Genomic DNA, 21,476 nt, shown 5'->3' with positions numbered 1-21,476 from the left:
AGTCTTGAAAATGCAAACTTGTAAAAAAGTTTGGTCACACTTTATTTTACGGCATCACTGTTACAGTGTAATTATACATTTAAGTACTAAGTAATAATCATTAACAACATGTACTTACAAGAGGGTTGGGGTTAGGATTAGGGTTTGGTTTAGGGTTAACTATGCCTAATTAACTGTTATTACTATGATAATTACATGTAACATGTGTAACAAAGACACGTAAAATTAAGTGTTACCAAAAGTTTTTTTAAGCATCTTTTGAAGAATGACGCCTTATCATCTCCATGTAAACTACGTAAATGTGAATCTGTAATAATGGTGAGATCAGTTAATTCAGTCAATAGCTATATGTGAGTATAGCCAAAACAACAATGGCGACCTACAGGACTGTGTTTGTGCTGCCCAAGATACTCTTTTGTAAACTACTTTTGAGATTCTTTTGTAAAAAGTGAAAAGTTGGATCAACTTAAAAATGACTTCAGTTGGGAACACCTAAAAAAATCAGTTTTATCTAGGGATGCAACGAAATGAAAATTCTTGGCCGAAACTGAAAACTGAAAAAGAGGAAACCAAGGCCGATAAACCGAAACACCGAAAGAAATTATTATGCCAATTATTAGTACAAATGCATTTATGGCTATCACTGTGTACTAACTTTACTAGGGGTGTGTGAAGGATCACAAAACTCACGGTTCGGATCACATTACAGTTTTTGAGGCACGGATCGGATTATTTTTCAGGGGTGGGGAAAATCTAATAACAAATAAAGAAATTGCAAACATTTATAAAAAAGAACAAAGTTGTACATTAATAAGGGCTAACATTAGCATTAGGTACAGAAATCGAATTAAATGAGTCATAGCACTGTCTTTGTATAAATTAAATATATTATTATTTTTAGAGCTACAGAAGTGATTTTCTCTTTGTTGGGTTGTTTGATTCACATTATTGACACAGACTTAAGTAGGTTAATTGAGGTTACTGTCTCTTTAAGACCAAATAAGCAGGGAGGTTTCTGACTGTAATCTATACATACCCAAATGTTTTTATTATAAAAAGAATACTGTGGAGATAATTTTGTTTATATATGTCCTGTCAATAATGGAAAGATTTTGGGCCCTATTTTAACAATCTAAGTGCATTGTCTAAAGCGCACAGCGCAACGTCTAAATGGGCGTGTCCGAATCCACTTTTGCTTATTTAACGACGGGAAAAATGGTTTGTGCGCCGAGCCCATGGTCGAAAAGGGTAGGTCATATTGTAATGGGAGTATTTTGGGCGTAACGTGCAGTAAACCAATGAGAGTCACAGCTCTCATCCCCTTTAAAAGCAAGTTGCGCTGGCGCTATGTCTAATCCCTATTTAGATGACGAACTTTGTAAACTGAAAAACTAAGCAGAGGAAGAAGATCCCCAGTTTAAGATTAATGTTAAATAATTGTGTTGTTTTTCACTTGTATTGAAATTGTTATTTTTTTATTAAAACCTTTAAAACCCGTTTTCTTGTAGTCCTGGAAGTAAAAAAGCAGGCTTGTAATTGCTTTAAATGTATGGCTATCCAATACCATCAAAAAATAATTTACAAGTATGTAAGAAAAGGTTTGTACTCTAAAAATACTTTATTTGTAACAAGCAGGGCTCAGGAGATAAAGAATTTACAAACGGCTCTCCGCACGTTTCAGCACTTTGGACAGCGTTTTTTTTAGCAAAGAGGTTTTTTTAAGCATTACTTAAAAATGTTTCTCATCCCACCATATCCGCAGGTACAGAGTCATCATATACAATAAATCCGTGAGGTAGCATTACAAAAAAACATTTAAAAACAGACGCATTTGTTTAAAGCAAAGCATTTATTTACTTACCAGGCTGCAAGTGAAGCAGCTCTTTGCGCCTTCTAACATCTCATAATTAGTTCTCATTTATGTCCAAGAGACTCAATAATAATTTTTTACATTCAATCCTTTAATCTTTCATATTTAAAAGCATTATTTTTTTTGTTATATTTTTTTTTTTTACATTTTCATGTACTTTGTGATAAGCAAACTCGCGTTGTCCTCCCGTTTATAGGCGCATTTTACTAATGCGCTCTTTAAATAACATAAAAACACATTGCGCCATTGACTTTAGACTTTAGACCAGGTTTCACAGAGACCGAGGGTGAATCCCAAACAGCGCAGCATGAAAACGTTACGTTGTTTTTCATTGTTTCTTTACAAGGTAACATCGCCAACTACTGGCCTGGCATGCATAAAACAGTGTTTTAGTTTTGTGCTCGGATCTGTGTAAACGCTGATGTTTTCAACAGCGTTGTGGCATGTACATGTGTACGTACAGGGCTCCAGACTAATTTTTTTCACTAGGAGCACAGTGGCCCCCAACTGAAAATTTTAGGGGCGCAACCAGAAAATTTAGGGGCACACATCGAACATGCTAACCAAATATTAACATTTCTACTCATTTCCACTGTATTACTAATAAATACTCTAATGATAGATGCAGAAAGTACTATGTGCTGTTTCAAATTCATTGTCACATCACAAAAAAAGATCAAATTTACTGGTCGCACATGTGCGACTGGATGTAAAATTCAGTGGCACACTCTGAAATTTTGGTGGCAAAATGCCCCCATTTGGTGGCAGTCTGGAGCCCTGACGTATTTTTAAAAACGAAAAAAAAAGTTTCTATTTTTCACTAAATCGTTGTCTAATTAAAAGCCTTAGTGCTTTAGACTTAAAATATCCCCTATCATCATCATGTAAACCACATAAACGTGATGTCATTTCTCCAACAAAGGTTACAAAATTTTGCGCTTTATAATCCAGGGTCACTTGTACCTCACCTACTTTATCGTCTGTCAAAACAAAATTGCTTAATTTTTTGCCGTTTTAATATATTGCTCTGTACTAAAATGCATGTATGTGCAGGCATGTCGAGTTTCTTTACAAGATAACATCGCCAACTACTGGCCTGGCACTCATAAAGCAGTGTTTTAGTAATGTTCGCGGATCAACATGATCTCACGAGGTTCCGTGGGATAGTCACAGAATTTTTTGCTAATTTTTCCGTGGCATTCTCACGGATCTCCGCATATTTTCCGTGGAATTCTCACGGATTGGTTACTCAACTGTTTTTTCCTATTTTCAAGCCATTGTCGCTTCGGTTTAGGGTTAGATTTGGTGTTTGCGTTAGTATGTCACTTTAAGCAGTGCTTTAAGTGGGCCGGAACGCCCCGGTACTCAGTACCGCCACTTCTAAAAATAGCTCTTGAGCGTACCACCACCTCTCCGTGCGCCCAGAATGTGCTTTTTGCGTACCGGAACGCTCATTTGCACATCTGTTTAAAAAAAAGGTTTAATTTAATCCTTTGGCTGCGCTGCCGCTTTTCAGAGCGCCCTTAATGTACGCTTCCTAATTCGTCCCACCGAGAGCAGAGACTACATTACCCATACACCAACAAAAAAAAAATAGAGTACCGGCACCTCTTTTGGGCCACTTAAAGCACTGACTTTAAGTATTGTTTTATACTATTTTTTATGTATTCTTTTATATTTTCTAAACTTTAATCAATTGTTGCCTGGCGTTGGGGTTAGAGTTGGGTTTGGGTAGGGATGTCATTTTATGTAAATCTAACCCTAAACCGAAGCAACAATGGTAAGAAAATAGGACAAAACAGTTGAGTAACCAATCCGTGAGAATGCCACGGAAAAATGAGCAAAAAATTCCGTGACTATGCCAAGGAAATTCGTGAGATCAGGTTGTCGCGGATCTATGTAAACGCTAACCTCGTCTTGACGTGTGTATGTGAAATTTTTCTAAAAACTTTTTTACTACATTGTAGTAAAATATGTTATATGGAATATATGTTGAATAAACATAGCCTTAGTGCTTTAGAGCACATAAGATATCGCCTGTGCTAACATGCTAATCCACTTAAAACGCAGGCGTAAACAGTTTTCAAGAACAATGACATTGGGTAATGGTGGTGAATCGCTTTTGATATTCCCTAAAACCACCCCCCGTCCCAACTCCTCCTTCAGCTTTTTAATTTCATTGCAAAGAGGAAAGCACAGAGCAGACCCCCAAGAGATGAGTGGCCCATACATTCATTCATTATCGATCCCCCCACCCCTCATTCAACTAAAACGTGTTAACTTTACTGTTATTTGCAAGGGGATCAAGCCTTCCCCTCTCATCTACTGAAAGACACAAGCGGTTCGATAGGCAAAGCTTAGCAGATGTACTCATAGAGGTTATACATTATTCACAACTGCTTGAATTACGCCAAACGCATCAATGCGTGAAAAGAAACATTATTTATATATGATATTGTCATGTGCTCTGTCAGTGCGTTGCTACTCATCAATTATACAGCACAGCGATTCCTTTGATTAGAAGGGGGATCGGCTTTGTTTTCTCATTTTTGATATTGAGCTTGTAAACGTGATTATGGAAGCAGACAAAGGAGATTTTCCTCAGATGTTTGTCATTTGGCAAACTTTGAGAAGAACATGGCATTGCAGATATTCATTAGCTCCTAGTTAGCTGTCGCTCTTTTGAAACATCATACACAAGACAAAACAACTCTGATAATATAATGGTAATAATGCAATATTGCAAAACTTTATTTGTCACTTTTTGATTTTTAATCATGTTTCTTAATTCAAACAGCATTGATTTCCTTTCTAACTGCTTCATCTTTAATATTTAAATAGGAAATCAGACGTGAACAGCAAAATTAATCTTTAATTGATTGATCAGAAACGATGTGCTTGCCCAACAAAGCATTACTGTTACACTCTCTTACACAGCCCAAACTGCATGATTTCATTTTTGAGTTTTATAATGCAAGACAAATTTACTATTGACTTTATTTTCCCGGTTCAATTCTCCTCTCAAGCAAGATTTATGTTTGTGCAGACATTCACGGGGAAGCAAAAGCGAACTAATTAGAAGTTTGTTGTGTTTACAAGCACAGAGTTGAACGACTGAACGCAAACAGCAGTGGATTGAAGCGTTCCTCAGGTGAACACTCATCAGCAGATGTACTTCATAAGTCTGCTGTGTAGCCCGATTACAAAAACAAAACTTTTATAAGGTTTGATCAGTGTGTGTGTGGAAGATTAAGGCCGGGGAGACGGGTCTTTACCCTCTGCTGATCTTTGGGACAATGAGGATATGTTACCATGGTGATCCTCACAAAAGCCTGCAGTCAGTACAATGATTCTGGACATCACATGTTCCTAGCTGTTGAATGTACAAGATAAGTGTAAGAGATTATATATTATTAAATAGTATATATTATTAATATTAAATTAAATATATATACGGAATATATTTTTAAAACATGTAACAATGAGTAATAAAACAAAGTAATTGAAGGTAAAATTTGAAATCCCTTATGAAGTTTTTGATATTTATTTATTTACTTACCTTTGTGTCATTCAAACCCCTGATGGCTTTTTGTCCTTTGAAACCAAAACACGGTTTGGATAATATTACATTTAAATTTCAGTTTGTTTTTCAGCATATCTCTTTGTATGCCTTCAGGACTGTCACTTGGAGTTATAAATAATGTGTTTGTGTCCTTTTGTAGCCTTTTGAGAAGAGTTGGTCACCATCCACACTTATTGTAAGTAAGTAGGGATGCACCGAAAGGAAAATTCTTGGCCGAAGCTGAATATTTTTATATTTTTTCAGCCAAAAGCCGAGTATTTTTATTTTATGTTTCATTTTTCTTATTATTTTACCAATTTTCTTACCATTGCACAAGTAAAATTTTCAGAATGTCCTTTTTACTATTTTTATTTCACTTTGTTTAACAATAAAAATTTGACAGCAGTCATTATAGGGCCTTTTTACATCTGGTCACTTCCCTGAACAGATAGATATGGATTGACCTGTTAAAAACTGTATTTGCATTCGACCACGTACACGAGTCTTGGCTAAACAGATATGAATCCGATCTTCTATTCCGGCGCAAAATGAAAATAACCTATTTATTACTATGCCTTAAGAAACTTGCAACAATGCTTATATAGCACTGTATGTTGAGCAGGGGATGCAGGCCTGCATGCACGGTCAAGAACGAGCAAAGAGATAGAGACGCCGGCAAGATTGACAGGAGATGACAGAGGAAAAAGCGCTCAATAAAGCGGTCTAATGGAAAGCTTATAAATAAAGTTTTATTTCTCATTTAATATAAGCGTGTTTGTCATTGTAGGACTTTACTGGTTCTAGGAAGTTTTTATTACATCTTGCAGTTGCTGTACTAGAGAGCTAAAGTCTCTCAGTCTCTGTGTATTCAGCAGACAAATAAGTTACCCAGGAACGCCGCTGCAGTGTCTTTCTTATATGCTGCATGGTGTTCAGGATGTCTTGATTTTAAATGATAAATTAAACTTGTAGTGCTGTATGCTTTCACGTCTTTTTTGAACACTTTAAAATGCTTTCACCAACATGTTTGCATTTGTGCGTCTCTAACTCTCTGCTGGTTGCGATTTGATCACATCATCAAAGACCTCCATTTTCGGTAAAATTTATTTGGCCTTTTACTTTTTCATTCGAACACCCAAAATGAGTTTTTTGCTATTTTCAGCCAAATAATTTAGGAATTTTGTTATTTAGCATGAAATAACCTTTTGTGCAAAAAAATACACACCCACAAAATCTGTGTTAAACACAATTTGCAACAACCAAATTTCTGATTTTGTGGGTTGGTTACAAGTTAAAAATTGTATAGGTGGCAGAAATGTTTTGTGATGTGGCACACTTTTTAAAGGGGATATTTCACAATACTTTTTTAACATGTCAAATAAATCTTTGGTGTCCTCAGAGTACATATGTACATAAGTTTTAGCTCATAATATCATATAGATATAGCATGCTAAAACTGCCACTCAGTTGTGTGCAAAATGTGCCGTTTTGGGTGTGTCCTTTAACATGCAAATGAGCTGATCTCTGTACTAAATGGCAGTGCCGTGGTTGGATAGTGCAGAATAAGGATCGGTATTATCCCCTTCTGACATCACCAGGGGAGCAGAATTTCAATTACCAATTTTTTTCACATGCTTGTGGATCTTATTCACATTATTAGCACATTAGGACCCAATAATAGCACTTATAAAGTCAAATTCTCATGGGATGTCCCCTTTAAAGACTGTACAGCATCTGCCACTGTGATCCTAGGCTGTTAAATAGTGCATTATTTGAGGACACAGCCATTTGTAGTGGTGTCTGAAATTATAGTGGACATTATCGAGTGTACTTACTTATTCAGTCTAATAGTACGGCAATAATGAGTGTACAACGTAGACTGCAAAAAATATGGTTGTATTGTCCATGACGTCACCTGTAGGTTTGTAAAGAGCATTTTGAAGCCCAAAGTTGGTGGAGCCTACTGTTGTCCCTTAGTGTTTAAATTTACTCCTTTGTTTTCATTCACTCATTCAAGTGTACAATAATGTAGGGAATAAGGGAATAAGAGGCTATTTTGGACACAGCCCTAGTGTCAACTCATAAGCGTCCACAAACCATTGTCTGATGCATAAGGCACACACAAAATGTAAAACTTTCAGGAATTTTGAAGTCATCATCTGATGGGTTGAAGTCTACGGGATTTCTGGAAACCTTTTCTGTCATAAACAAAGCAAACTGTAATTGCTTTACATGTCATTCCTTGACCAATAAAAACTATTATGGAGTCCAGAACTTCTTCCATCAATTTGAAGGTCTTAATATGAGAAGGTTTGTGTGATTTTGTTAAAAGACTTTGCAAAGTTTTTGAAAGTACACAGAACCCTGCAGTACATATCTGAAAAGAAAACTGCATATGCCTGATATTCCTTTGCTGAATTGAATTGAATTACTCCTCGGTCTTGAACAGTGCAGTGCACAAAACAAGCTATAGTCGAAATCCTTTTCAGAATGACAGATTGTGCCTGATCATTTTTCAAACGGTTTAAAGACTATAATAGCACTTTCTGCTTGAATCAATTATGTATAGCAGATTTGAATGATGCTGCTTTCAAGTCAGTATGATGACCTTTGATTTCTAATTCTGATACCAGCTGATTGTTTCTTACTCTTTTACAAAGTTGCTTAAAGTGCAACAACAATTTTTTTCTTAGCTATTTAATATCAGTGAAAAAGAAAGTTTGAGAAACTTTTAACCTGTTGTAAAATCTGAGTAGTGTTTAGAGCAATTGCCTGCATGTTAAATGCATATCAGTGTGGCAAATATAAGATGGGTTAACATTTAGATTTTAACATTTCTAGAATGCCTTTGCCCATTTACTTCAATTATACACATGTAAGCTTAATTTGCAAATAAAGATTAATGTATAGCATCCCACAAATGTTTCTCTGTCTGCTGTTTTACAGTTAAATAACTCATCGAAGCCTTCTTTTAAAGAGTAAACTTAAATGTTGTTGATTGGATCTTATCCACAATTCATTCAATTTTTTGCTCCGAAAGAAGCAGTGTCTCACTGCAACTAGTTTGACATAACAAAATTGTTACTTTTACAAAAGTATCTATTTTCTGGTGCCGTATCTGAATGATCTCATGTCAGCCCTAAACATACAGTGCTTGTATGTTTAAGCATGTGTATGTTGACATGGGGCATGTAAATTGATGTGCGGTTTGAGTCTTTGCATTATGGAGACATTCAGACTCTTATGAAACATCGCTGATGTGTGTTTAACAGAGGATGTGGGGTGGCGGGGTGCGCAGACTTTTTCTTTGGTAGAACACTTTACTGCGGCAGTTACAGAGCACCCTACTGAGGGCTCACTGCTTTCACAGCATGACGCTGTCTCTGTGTTTGTGAGTGCGGTTACGGGAGAGAAAAATGGGAAGTAGTTTACAACACGTAATGTATGGGGGAATTTTTTGAAAAGAAATTTATGCCTTAGAAATGGATAAATCTCTCTCTGTCTTTTTCTCTTTTACTTAGGTGGGCGAGGTGGATCAGTTCAATCTGATGCAAGCAGCAGTCCTACAGAACATGGTCATATGGGTCAGACTCACCCTGCGTACCCTGTTGGACCACAGGTGAGAATCAGCACACATACACATGCTTATTTACCTCACACTATTTCATAATTCAAAGTCAACAAAGGCATTCACAACTCAATTTACTATAGTAATGTGATGTATGTTCTAAAGGAAACAAGTTATTAAGGTTTTATGTTATTAATTGATTGGATACTGAAAAGTAGGCATATAAGGGTCAAATTTAATTTTATTATATTATTATTAGGATTTTATTAATATTAACATTGAAATCAAAATTTACCTTATTAAATCACTGTTAGAACAAAATGTTAAATAAATGTCCTAAGAAAAAAAAAGTTACATTATTTTAAAAATTAATTAAATTAAAAATGTCCTAATATGTATCATTAGGTACAGATATGTATACATTTGGTACCAATATGTACATTTGAGATACTATTTTGTATCTTTAAAATACTGATATGCTCTCTTTAGTACCTCTGAGGTACTAATATGAACTCTTTGGTTGCAAAGCTGTACTTTTTAAAAGGGTACAGCCCCAGTAACAGCTGGGGTCAGGGCCGGATTATCCATAGACTGGGGCCATTTTTCTCAAATATTGTTCACAAATTTGTCTAAATCTGTGTTAGTGAGCACTTCACTGACAGCATGTTTATTGCACAGGTGTGCCTTAGGCTGGCCACAATAAAAGGCAACTCTTAAAAGTACAGTTTTACTGTATTGGGGGTTCTGGGGGGTCCAAAAACCAGTCAGTATCTGAGACATACTTTGTGTACATAGAAAAAAATCTTAGATATTTAAAGTTACTACTAGAGCAAGCTCCTGATTGGTTAACGCGGTGCGTTTTTCCGCCAAAGTTCACATTTTTCAACTTCCGCGTTTCCGGTGGTAACGCTCAATTCGCGCCATTCGCGCAAACTAGACATGCGAATTAGGCGGAATCGCATCTATCACGGCGCGCTAAATGCCTCATTCGCTCCGCGAAACCTCCAGACGCGCCTCAACACGTCTTTACATTGACTTAACATTGAAATCACTAGGGCTGTCAACTTTAGTCGTTTAGTCGACTAATCGGTCGATGCCGTCTTGGTCGACTGACATTTTCATTGGTCGACCAGTTGCATAATTAATTTATTTTCCCCAATAAAGAAATTTTCATTGATTTACTCCTTGATATTTATTCCTTTATAAACAATTAAATATTACTGTATTCTGAATATAATTAGCCCATGTTTTATCCCCAACTTTAAATGCTTCAATTTAGGCTATTTTGTAACAGCGCCACAGTTTAGCGCACCACGTAGAACACTCTGGAACCGCACCTGCGGCTGGCTGCACTGCTGCTTTGCTCAGAAAGGAATATAGGTAGTTCTGCTGTATTCATTCAGTTCAAACACTACCTGTTTTGGCTTTAGTCAGCAAAATGTCCAAGAAATCTTAATCTTTTGTCTGGCTGCATTTTACAAAAAAAGGTCACAGAGTTTGAGTTCGCCTGCTCACAAGGTTTGCAAATGATACAGTCTATTTTTTTGTAAATTCTTTCATTCGAATAGTAAATAAAAAACAGCAATAAAATAATTAAAATGAAAGTCTCTCCTGATTGTGTTCCAAATTATTAACATTTACGTATTTTATGCTATAAGTAAATTGCAGATTAAGTTTTGTTTTTGTAAATCCTAAGACATTATTTTTACCACTTAATTAAGTTTTGCTTTATAGAAAGCATTTCTTTATAGTGAATTTCGTTTTGTATAAATTGTTTCTTTATTTAAATAAATGTTTCATAAACCGACTGCATGTATTTAATAAATAAAAAGCAAATATAGCAGACAATATAATAACCGCGCATGGAGGCGCCGGCACGGCGCGTTCACTTGCATTGCATTGTTAACTAGAACGCACATCATCATAAATTAATAAAACTCAGCGTATGCCTATGCCTCATACATTAGCAATAAATATCTTTGCTGCATTCGTTCTAGAAGATGACAAGAGCTTTCTCACACACAGTGAGTTAGACCCGCCTTGGCCGGTGCGTCTTTTTACGCATTCTTAAGGTGCCTATTGTATCCATTAGTTTTATCGTGATGCAGTCTATTCGGCAACATTCCGCATACAACGGGCTTAGATTTGGAAATATATTACATCTACATTTCAGTGGTAACAGATACGGTGACCATCTTCTTTCTTTATTGTAGCACTACCTCAAGCTAAAGCGGACTCTCTTCGCAGCTGTCATTTTCTTAAATGAGCTGCGGCAATGCTTCAAATGAGCTTCTAACGCTAGACAAACGCCTTTATTTTCAACACGATCACCTCGTACCCAAACCATTTTGAAACTAAGGAGCCATTTGTCCTCCGATTCGGCGTTTGCTGGACTTATGTTTTTGTTTTTATTTGTACAGTTGACGCGTTTGAAAATAGCCTAAATAATGTAACAAAACGAAAATAAACCTATAGGCCGTCCTACTATACAGCCTATTATTATTAGGATTGTTTTAGGCTATTTTTGTGTGTGTTTGTGGGTGTGTTTGTTTTAAAACGCCTAGATCGGCTGGACAAAAGTCAACCCATAGCTTTAAATTAAAGAAGAATAATACAGCCTGTATAAACGAGAGCTTTTAGGAGTTTTCCTTATTTGGGAGTTTTAGCAGTTATATTTTTTGTAGCGTGTGGGTGTGGTCAGGTGCGTGATTGTGACTGTCACTATAGACCTAGGAAAGAGCTCCTCACTTTGCAGTTAAAAAAAAATCACTTAATTTTTAAAGATTTGTGTTATTATTATAGTTTTATGTATTATTATTGTTTTTTGTTGTTGTTTTGTAAATTCTCTATGACAATTGTTTAATAAATGTTCAATCAAAATGCAAAACATTGCGTCTTTTTTTTTGCGTCTTTTTTTTAGTCGACTAATCGATGCGCATGACAGGACTTTGGTCGACTAAGCATTTCTTTGGTTGACTACAGCCCTAGAAATCACTCGCGCTTGACGCCTCTACCGCGGCTGGTTGGAACTTTTTTTTTTTAGTCAACTAATCGATGCACATGACAGGACTTTGGTCGACTAAGCATTTCTTTGGTTGACTACAGCCCTAGAAATCACTCGCGCTTGACGCCTCTACCGCGGCTGGTTGGAACGTAGCATAAGCCTTTTTTACACAAAAGGCCTATTTCTCTCAAATATTGTTCACAAATCTGTCTAAATCTGTGTTGGTGAGCACTTCTCCTTTGCCGAGACAATCCATTTACCTCACAGGTGTGGCATAATAAGATGCTGATTTGACAGCATGATTATTGCACAGGTGTGCCTTAGGCTGGCCACAATAAAAGGCCAATCTTAAATCTACAGTTTTACTGTATTGGGGGTTCCGGGGGGCTACGAAAACCATTCGGTATCTGAGAGATACTTTTTGTACTTAGAAAAAATCTTAGATATTTAATGTTCAGTTCATGAAAAATGGGATATGTTACCTAATATCAAATAGCTATTTAAACATAGTTTCAGAATTTTATCGCAAGAAAAAAATTTCAGTGCTCTGTCCTTTGTGAGCCGCTTTGGATCATAGCATCTTTTAAAAATAAATGTAAACATATGTTTCTCATATTTTATATGAAGAGTTTGGTTCCAAAACGTGATAAACGGCATTTTAAAAAATGAGTTACCGCCAAAATCAGTATTGTATCAGGTCAGTATTAAAAAGTAAATTCTTAATTTTACGCAAAATCCAATATCCGCTGTGTTATTCTGTCATCTTTTCTTCCTTTTTTCCCAAAACGCAATAAACACTACTCCTTTTCTGCAGAATGCAATAAATCCGCTTAACCAATCACAGCGCACCATTACACGCACTGTAAACAACAATGGCACCGCGTTGAATACACACAGAATCCTAGTTTTCCTCATCAACTTTGTACTTCGTGATCAACAAACAAACAAAAACAAAATAATACTTTGATGGCATTGATAAACCTGTGGTGGTTTTTTGTGACGGAAAAAAAACGTAAACCATAAAAATCTAATAATTTACGCGAGAGGCACTCGGGAGACGGAAAAATGCCGGCTGTTGATTGTTCTCACACGACAGCATGAAGCTTCTGTCATGCTAACACATTGACCACAGGGGATCTTATGAAAATTTTTCCATTATTTTACGCAAAGTCAATGAAAATCGAGCAGGACCAAAACATTTTACAGCTGATCGCTGTCAAAAAAGTTCAGTAACAACATCCCAAGGATGACAGCAGCAATGACAGTTTTCTTAATATGACAAAGTAAGTGTTTTTGATTAATGCCATTAATGTTTTTTTTATGTATACCACAAGTCAACTAAATTAATATAACATAGCAAAGATAAATTAACATTTATATATTGATTTATTAGATTTATAGCATTTTGGAAAAAAAACTTTTCATGGATTTATTGCATTTTGATGGTTGTCTTCAGTTTTCTTCCACGTCTCTCTAGTTTTGCTCTCCATTTTAAGGCATTGGAGATCATTTTAGCTGAACAGCCTATCATTTTTTGCACCTCTTTATAGGTTTTCCCCTCTACAATCAACTTTTTAATCAAAGAACGCTGTTCTTCTGAACAATGTCTTGAACGACCCATTTTCCTCAGCTTTCAAATGCATGTTCAACAAGTGTTGGCTTCATCCTTAAATAAGGGCCACCTGATTCACACCTGTTTCTTCATAAAATTGATGACCTCAGTGATTGAATGCCACACTGCTATTTTTTTGAACACACCCCTTTCAACTAATTCAACTAATTGCCCAATTGCACAGCCTTAAGAGCGTGCATATCATGAATGCTGGGTCTCATTTGTTTTCTGACAATCTACTGAACCTACTGGTAACTTGTTTGCCACGTAGCAATAAAAAAATATACTAAAAACCTTGATTATTGGTTAGTCACATTGTACTGCTATTATTTTGAACAAGACTGTATGTTTCACTATAAAACATGCATTACATAACAAAACTAAAATAGTTTGAAACTAATTTTACTGATGGAAAACAATGCAAGTACACACGCACACACACAAACACACACACACACACACACACACACACACACACACACACACACACACACACACACACACTGAAAACGCAACAGTCTTTTCTAAGACAAGCAGAACAAACAAGCTCTTTGAGATGAAGGAGAATGATCATTGTCTGCTGCCATATCCAGCCCAACATGAAGCAGCAATGTCTAAACTCCTGTCTTCTCGTTCCCATGAGCTCTGCCTTAATAGATGAACGCTGTCAGGACAGTCCCATAGACACAAACACTTTTCAGCCACACTGCTCTCTCCCTATGTCATGGCCAATTCCCTTGTTTCTGGATCAATATGTTTTGATGGATTCTCACTCTAGAGACGGATATTGTGTGCACTGCCATTACGGAAGTGGATCAGTAAGAGGGCAGTTAGCCCTACATGGGTCCAACTCTTTTCTGGGCCTCTGGCTCCTTTCGCGAATGCCGCTATCAGTCTGATTACGCGTAATCTTTCAGAGCTTCCTCCGCTGGGCCGATCGCTCAGTTCTTCTTATTAGAAAGAGGGATTGAGGGTTTGGGGAAATGGAAATGAGATCAAGAAGGTACTGCATGTTGCTTTGGAGCCATACTGTACTGTATGTTCTTGAGAACATTAATGAAATTGTGATCGGTTATTATTTTTTAATGTTTAATGTTCATTTGCTGTTTGTCTTAATATGCATTAGATGCTTTTTAGTCAACATACCGTAAAAACAAAACTAAACCTTTTTATATACGTTTTCCATGCATTTTGTGAGGGATTCATCGGTTCATGTTTTTCAGAAGAAATTAAATTTTGTGTAATCTCATGAATAAATTTGGACAATGCCATGGCCATAGTTACTTTGTGGTATTAAGTATTATTATTATATTTATATGGTAATCATTTAGTACCATGTTTTACCATGTTTCAAATAATAAAGCAAGATCATCATTGAATACAGAGATGTTTTTTTCCCACTGTAGCAGAATAAACTAAATTATGCAGTTACACGATTCAGAAAAGCACATGAACAATCTTCATTAAGTTAAAATCGTCGTGTTTATCCCAAATATGCTCTTAATGTCATTGGAAAGTGTATTTGGTGTATGGAAATGGCCATTTAAGGAGCAGTGAAGTTCTGGCGTGACTTAAACCGCCCAAGGGTATTGTGAGTGAAGAGTTGTTCAGCCATTTAAAAGTGTGTTTTGATCCTGGGGGATCCCATTTCACAGACACGCTGGGGTTCAGATCAGTTTGTCGGCTGCCTTGTCGCTTAGAGAGAGGGCTGATGGGAAAACGGCGTGAGCCATTAGTGAATCTAACAGGAAAAAGGAGAGCAAGAGAAAGTTAAAGAGGACAACAGTTTTTCATGCTGAGTCAAAGGGTATATGGACTCCAGTGATTCCTGGCATCGAGGTCCTGCTGGACACAAGCCGGTTATCCATTTTATACGGCCAAAACACAATAGCACAACAAACAGCAATAGGCAAAAGGCCATGGAAATGGTACTGAAGGAATGAAAGTTGCATGACACCATACTGTAGTTGATCAAGAGTGCAGGGGATACTGAGTAAAAAGGATAAATAGGAAATCGAAAAGGTATTTGTACGTTTAACCAATTGTATAAGAGGTATTAAACCAGGTGCATCTGCAAACAAGTAATGATGCAAGGTGATCTGAACAAATAATAATAACAACTCATTTAATAATTTAATGTTATACTTTTTTCTACATAAATGTATCCAACATAATGTAAAGAAAATTCTGTGAAAATATAACCTTGATATTTTTAATATTACCTGAGTAAGATCATGTCAAAGATGGAAATTAAAGGGTCCATATTATGCAAAATCTACTTTTACAAGGTGTTTGGACATAAATGTGTGTTGGGAGTGTGTAAACACAACCACCCTACAATGAAAAAATCCACCACTCCTCCATTTTTAACTCCTTTTAAACCAAAGCAATCTCATTAGACATGCTGCTTTGATTCTATTGTTAATGTCATGTCACACTAACAAAGCCACGCCCACAGCCACTGCCTGACTGGTTTATTTTACCCAAAATCTTTTCTAAATGTGTTTGTTAGCATGTTGTAGCACTAATGAGGCTAAAGTTACTATTTGCCCAGACTGAATTCACAGGAATCAGATCTATTTGTAACCGAAAGCAGTATCTAATTTGCATTTAAAGGAACAATAGCACTTTATTGCTCCTGCCCAAATTGGGGCATTTTGGACAAACTATAACATGATCTTTGAGATGAAACTTCACAGACACATTCTAGGCCCACCTAAGACGTATATTACATCTTGTAAAAATGTCATCATTAGATTATAAGACTTTAGATGGGATTTCACAGACAGGGTTACATAATATATTTGTCTTTCAAACAACTTTTTTAAGTACATTGGTATTAAAGTTATGATAAGCTTTAAACTTAATGGGCTCTATCTTACACCCGGCGCAATGCAGCGCAATGTGCGACGCAAGTGTCTTTTGCTAGTTTCCACCCTGCGCCATTATAATTTTCACGTTTAGGGACGCGTTGTTTAAATAGCAAATGCATTTGTGCCCCCTTTTGCGCCCATGGGCGTTCTGGTCTGAAAACGATTTGTGTTCAGGCGCATTGTTGGCGCGTTGCTATTTTGAGGCAACTAAAATAGACTACGCAATTGACCAACAAAAACCTGGTCTAAAGTCGATGGCGCAATATGTTTTTTGTTATTTAAAGAACGCATTAGTAATATGCGCCTATAAACGAGACGCCAACGCGGGTTTGCTTAACACATACATGAATGCGGAGCAGCACAAAAACACTTATAAATATGAAAGATTAAAGGATTGAATGTAAAAGATTATTATTGAGTCTCTTGGACATAAATGAGGAATTATTATGAGACGTTAGAAGGCGCAAAGAGCTGCTTCACCTGTAGCCTGGTAAGTAAATAAATGCTTTGCTTTAAACAAATGCATCTGTTTTTAAATGTTTTTTTAAATGCTACCTCACGGATTTATTGTATATGATGACTCTGTACCTGTGGATATGGTGAGAAAAGAAACATTTTTAAGTAATTCTTAAAAAAACTGACGCTGTCCAAGTGCTGAACCTTGCGGAGAGCCGTTTGTAAATTCTTTATCTCCTGTTTGTAACAAATAAAGTATTTTTACAGTACAAACCTTTTCTTACAAACTTGTAAATTATTTTTTGATGATATTGGCTAGCCATTTAAAGCAATTAAAATCCTGCTTTTTTACTTCCATGACTAAATGAAAACGGGTTTTAAAGGTTTTAATGAAAAAATAACAATTTCAATACAAGTGTAAAACAACACAATTATTTAACATTAATCTTAAACTGGGTATCTTCTTCCTCTGCTTAGTTTTTCAGTTTACAAAGTCCTTCATCTAAATAGGGATTAGACATAGTGCCAGCGCAACAGGCTTTTAAAGGGAATGAGAGCTGAGACTCTCATTGGTTGTTTGCACGTTACGCCCAAAATACTCCCATTAATCATTAAAAAAATAGGACCAATCCTTTTCGACCATGCGCTCGGCACACAAACCATTTTTCCAGTCATTAAATTAGCCAAAGTGGATTCGGACACGCCCATTTAGACGTTGCGCTGTGCGCTTTAGACAATGCACTTAGATCGTTAAAATAGGGCCCAATGTGTGTATTCTTAGCTCTTCCAGGATTCTTACAAATTTTAATGTATCAACTGATTCAATTTTTCGATTCCACATAAATTCTACATAAAAGACACAGATGCAAAGTAATTCAATGACATTCACTTTTAAAATGAGATGAGATCTTGGCAGACAGTCATGATTTTGTGCCTCAAAAATACAACATCACGCTCACTTAAAACAGAAAGATTAAGTACATGTCACACTGATTTGTCAGAAGTCTTTGTTGTCATCCTCTGAGTGCTTAATTTTGATTTTTTGCATTCTTTATGTCAATGTTCAAGTGAAATAACAAATGACATATTCTAGTTTGTTTTGTAAAAAATGATTTCCCAGTCCTACTATATGACAAATTCCTTGTTTCTGTTTTTCATGTAGAAGGAAAATAATTGTGTTGTTTTATGCTCATTAGGCTTTGGGTCAAAATGTTTGTTGTAAATCAAATGTGGAAGCAGTAAGATCTTCATCAGAGTATTTTCTTCCAGTTTTAAGGAAAACACCACTGTTTTTCAATATTTTATTATGTTTTTACCTCAACTTAGATGAATTAATACATACTTATCTTTTTTTAATGCGTGCACTTTTAATCTTTGTACATCGCTTTTTGAATGTGTTAGCATTTAGCCTAGCCCCATTCATTCCTATGGCTCCAAACAAAAGTTTTATTTTGTGCCACCATACTTTAAATTCATGGCTTTTAATGTCATCCCTGTTTGGAGCCATAGGAATGAATGGGGCTAGGCTAAATGCTAACACATTCATGAGGCGCTGTACAAAGATTAAAAGTGCACGCATAAAAAAAATGTGGGTACAGTATGTATTAATTTGTCTAAGTTGAGGTAAGAAAACAGTGGTGTTTTCCTTTAAACCTTCAATTTTATCTTAATACAAAATTAAACAAAAGTAAAAGTAGTTTATTAATTTTAAACATTATATTTTTAAACATCATTTTAACATTATTAAAGCCTTATTATTCATTGCTATGCAGTGTCATTTCATATTTGTCAACGTTACAGTGCACCAGGTCATCAAAATGAACATGGTCTGCTGTGATGTTGGTTGCCTTCTAGTTTACTTTCCTGAAACTTCGCCCTTTCAGGGAAAATTTTACCCCAAAATAAAAATTATTATCTATTCACTCTCATGTCACTCCAAGCCCATACAATTTTCTCTCTTCTGTAGAAAAAACAACAGATTTTTTTTAAATGTGTTACCATACTGTACATTGATATTTAAAATATAATTTATTGGGCAAAAAATCACCATTAAAGCACTACAAAATTGTATATGATAAATTTGTTTGAGGAACAAATAGAAATGTTAGTTAATCAAAATAGGTCAATAGCTTCTAGCATTAACGTTTATATTCATAATGTATGCCACCACAGCAGAAAGTGTGAATGACATTTTGAGTGAACAATGGTTTTATAGATACAATTTATAGATAGGGGATATTAGAACCCAAAAACGGTAATAAATGTTAACGTGAGGGATGTTAATGTAACCGTTTCTATACAGTGCATGTGTGTCAGAGAGATACAGAGAGACTGACTGGTGAGATGGCGAGGAGAGCTGTCTGATAGATCTCGAGTTTTATCACAGATAAAGATATAGGTTCTTTGTATCGAGGTGTACAGCAATGCTTGGGTACTCAAAAGAATAATGTACCGGTCCCCTACGAGAAAGGTTTTCTTCCAGCACAAAAAAAGCTAAGTTTACTATTAAATGCATCACTTTCAACATCTTAACTCTAGATTGATGCTTTGTTCTTATGTTTTGGGTCAAATTGAGAAAAAAATCATCTTGGACATGCAAATGTAAAAATTGGAGATGCATCTTTCACGCATTTACAGTTAAACATCAGCTTTTATCCAAAACAACTTACATCGCATAACAGATGTGTGTTCCCTGGGATTGAATCCATTACCTTTCTGCCACAGGAACAAAAGGGTCATATAGTAGGACTGGGGCATCTTTCTTTATCTACATGTGTTAACCTTGTGTTAAACTTGCTCTTTCAGTCTTTACTGGTGGCTCAGCAGCTGGCATCAGCTGTTAGTGGAGTGATGTCTGGCGGAGCTCCGGGTCTCAATCAGCCCATTCTCATCCCCTTTAATGCTGGTGGGCATCTGGGTGGCCAACAGGGCCTGGTTCTGTCTCTGCCCACTGCTGCCAACATACAGGGCCTGGTGGCGGCCGCAGCTGCTGGTGGCATCATGACGCTCCCACTACAGAACTTGCAAGGTGAGAGTACCTTCTGATAAAGTTAGGTAGTCTACTTATTGGCCCAGAAATGTTTTTTTTTGTTTTTATAACTACAATACAAACATAAGGTATCTTAACAGGCAGATGTCATGAACTCATTATTTGATACACAACGCACTTAATGTTGTTTTGTTTTTTGGTAGTCACTAAAGCAGTGGAGTCTCAAGGTACCATTACCCCCACAAACACAGCATGTGTTTAAGAAATACACAGAGTGCTCTGAATGGCAAAGGAAATATAGGCAGAGAAAGTAGTTTGTGTTCATTACAGGTCACCGTTTTGCAACGAAGCGCAAAAGCACTTTATAGCTCTCTCTCTTCTTTCAGTAGGATTATTCACAAGCATGCTCGTATCTTCCTCACTATACCTCCATCACTGCTCCTCCCTCTGTCCGCACGTCCGTACCTCTCCTTGCCTTTAAACTTTAATGCGCAAATGTTCTCTTTTGATCATAGTTGTAAATGGTTTTCATTTTAATGTTTAAAACATTGTCTCTTTTATACCATTAGATTGAGGGGTGGAAGGGGGAAACCGTCAGTCATAAATCTTAGATGAGGTGCCTTCACTAATGCCTGACTAAAAAATGATAGGTTATAAATTTGAGTGCATGTAAAATAGCACGTTTTCCTTTTTGGGAGAGAAGGCTGGAGATTAAAATAATGCATGGGCAGGAAAAAGTTGCCCTAAAGTGAAGAGACGGACGGCTAAAATTGTGGGACGTAGGGAAAAGATGCCTCTAATGGACACAAACATGCATAAATAACAACACGCTTCAGAGATCGGCAGGGCTTTTAATAAACACTCGCATGGGCAAAATAAATATCTAAACATTTCCCCAGTCCATCCAGAACTTCCTTAGTCACAATAATGTGCCTTGTGTTATCTTTGGATAACTCTCAAATTAAACCAAAACAGAGATTATTGCATAATTTTTTAGTACACTTGCCCAACATGATGTTACTTTTGTTTTAGGAACTATTATTATTATTTTTAATAATATTGTACGGGTTCCAAAAGTCACACAGTGACGCGAGCGTCTCTTTTATCATAAACCCTTTAGACGCATCTGCAGCAGGCACTTATGATGCACATAGGATCACTCGACGGGCAGAACACATATTTTAAAATGACGAACCAAACACGACGGGCTACATACATGTTGTGACGAACTTCGCATCGAGGGCACTCGAAAAAAGCAATCACCGGTCGCCACTGGTACAAAAAGGTACAAAAGTTGTCACTGGGGTTGTAACTTTTCAAAAAGTACCCTTTTGTACCCAAAAGGTATATATTGGTACCTCCAAGCTACACGCTGGTCTGTTAGAGGTACATACTAGTACCTCAAAGTACATATCTGTACCAAAATGGAACATATTAGGAGCTTTTTAAAAGGTACTTTAACAGTGACAAAAGGTACAACATTTGTACCTTTCTTTCTGAGAGCGCGCTATGGAGTGATTAAAACTTATTAAAGTTAATAAC

At 36.4% G+C, this 21,476-nt stretch overlaps 1 protein-coding gene across 2 annotated transcripts in view; it reads left to right on the top strand.

Moving 5' to 3' along the window:
• pou6f2 (POU class 6 homeobox 2) overlaps positions 1–21,476 on the top strand; it is a 130,521-nt gene that overhangs the window by 20,453 nt on the left and 88,592 nt on the right. For both annotated transcript variants that reach the window (XM_065294893.1, XM_065294892.1), the window contains exons 3-4: positions 8,954–9,051; positions 19,751–19,973. In XM_065294893.1, the coding sequence (XP_065150965.1) occupies positions 8,954–9,051; positions 19,751–19,973 (321 nt within the window). The remainder of the gene's footprint in view (positions 1–8,953; positions 9,052–19,750; positions 19,974–21,476) is intronic.

This window comes from Paramisgurnus dabryanus, chromosome 22 (genome assembly GCF_030506205.2).
Source record: "Paramisgurnus dabryanus chromosome 22, PD_genome_1.1, whole genome shotgun sequence".
Taxonomy (NCBI): Eukaryota; Metazoa; Chordata; class Actinopteri; order Cypriniformes; family Cobitidae; genus Paramisgurnus; species Paramisgurnus dabryanus.
The sequence above is the reverse complement of the archived record's forward strand: the minus strand, read 5'-3'. Positions and strand labels throughout refer to the sequence as shown.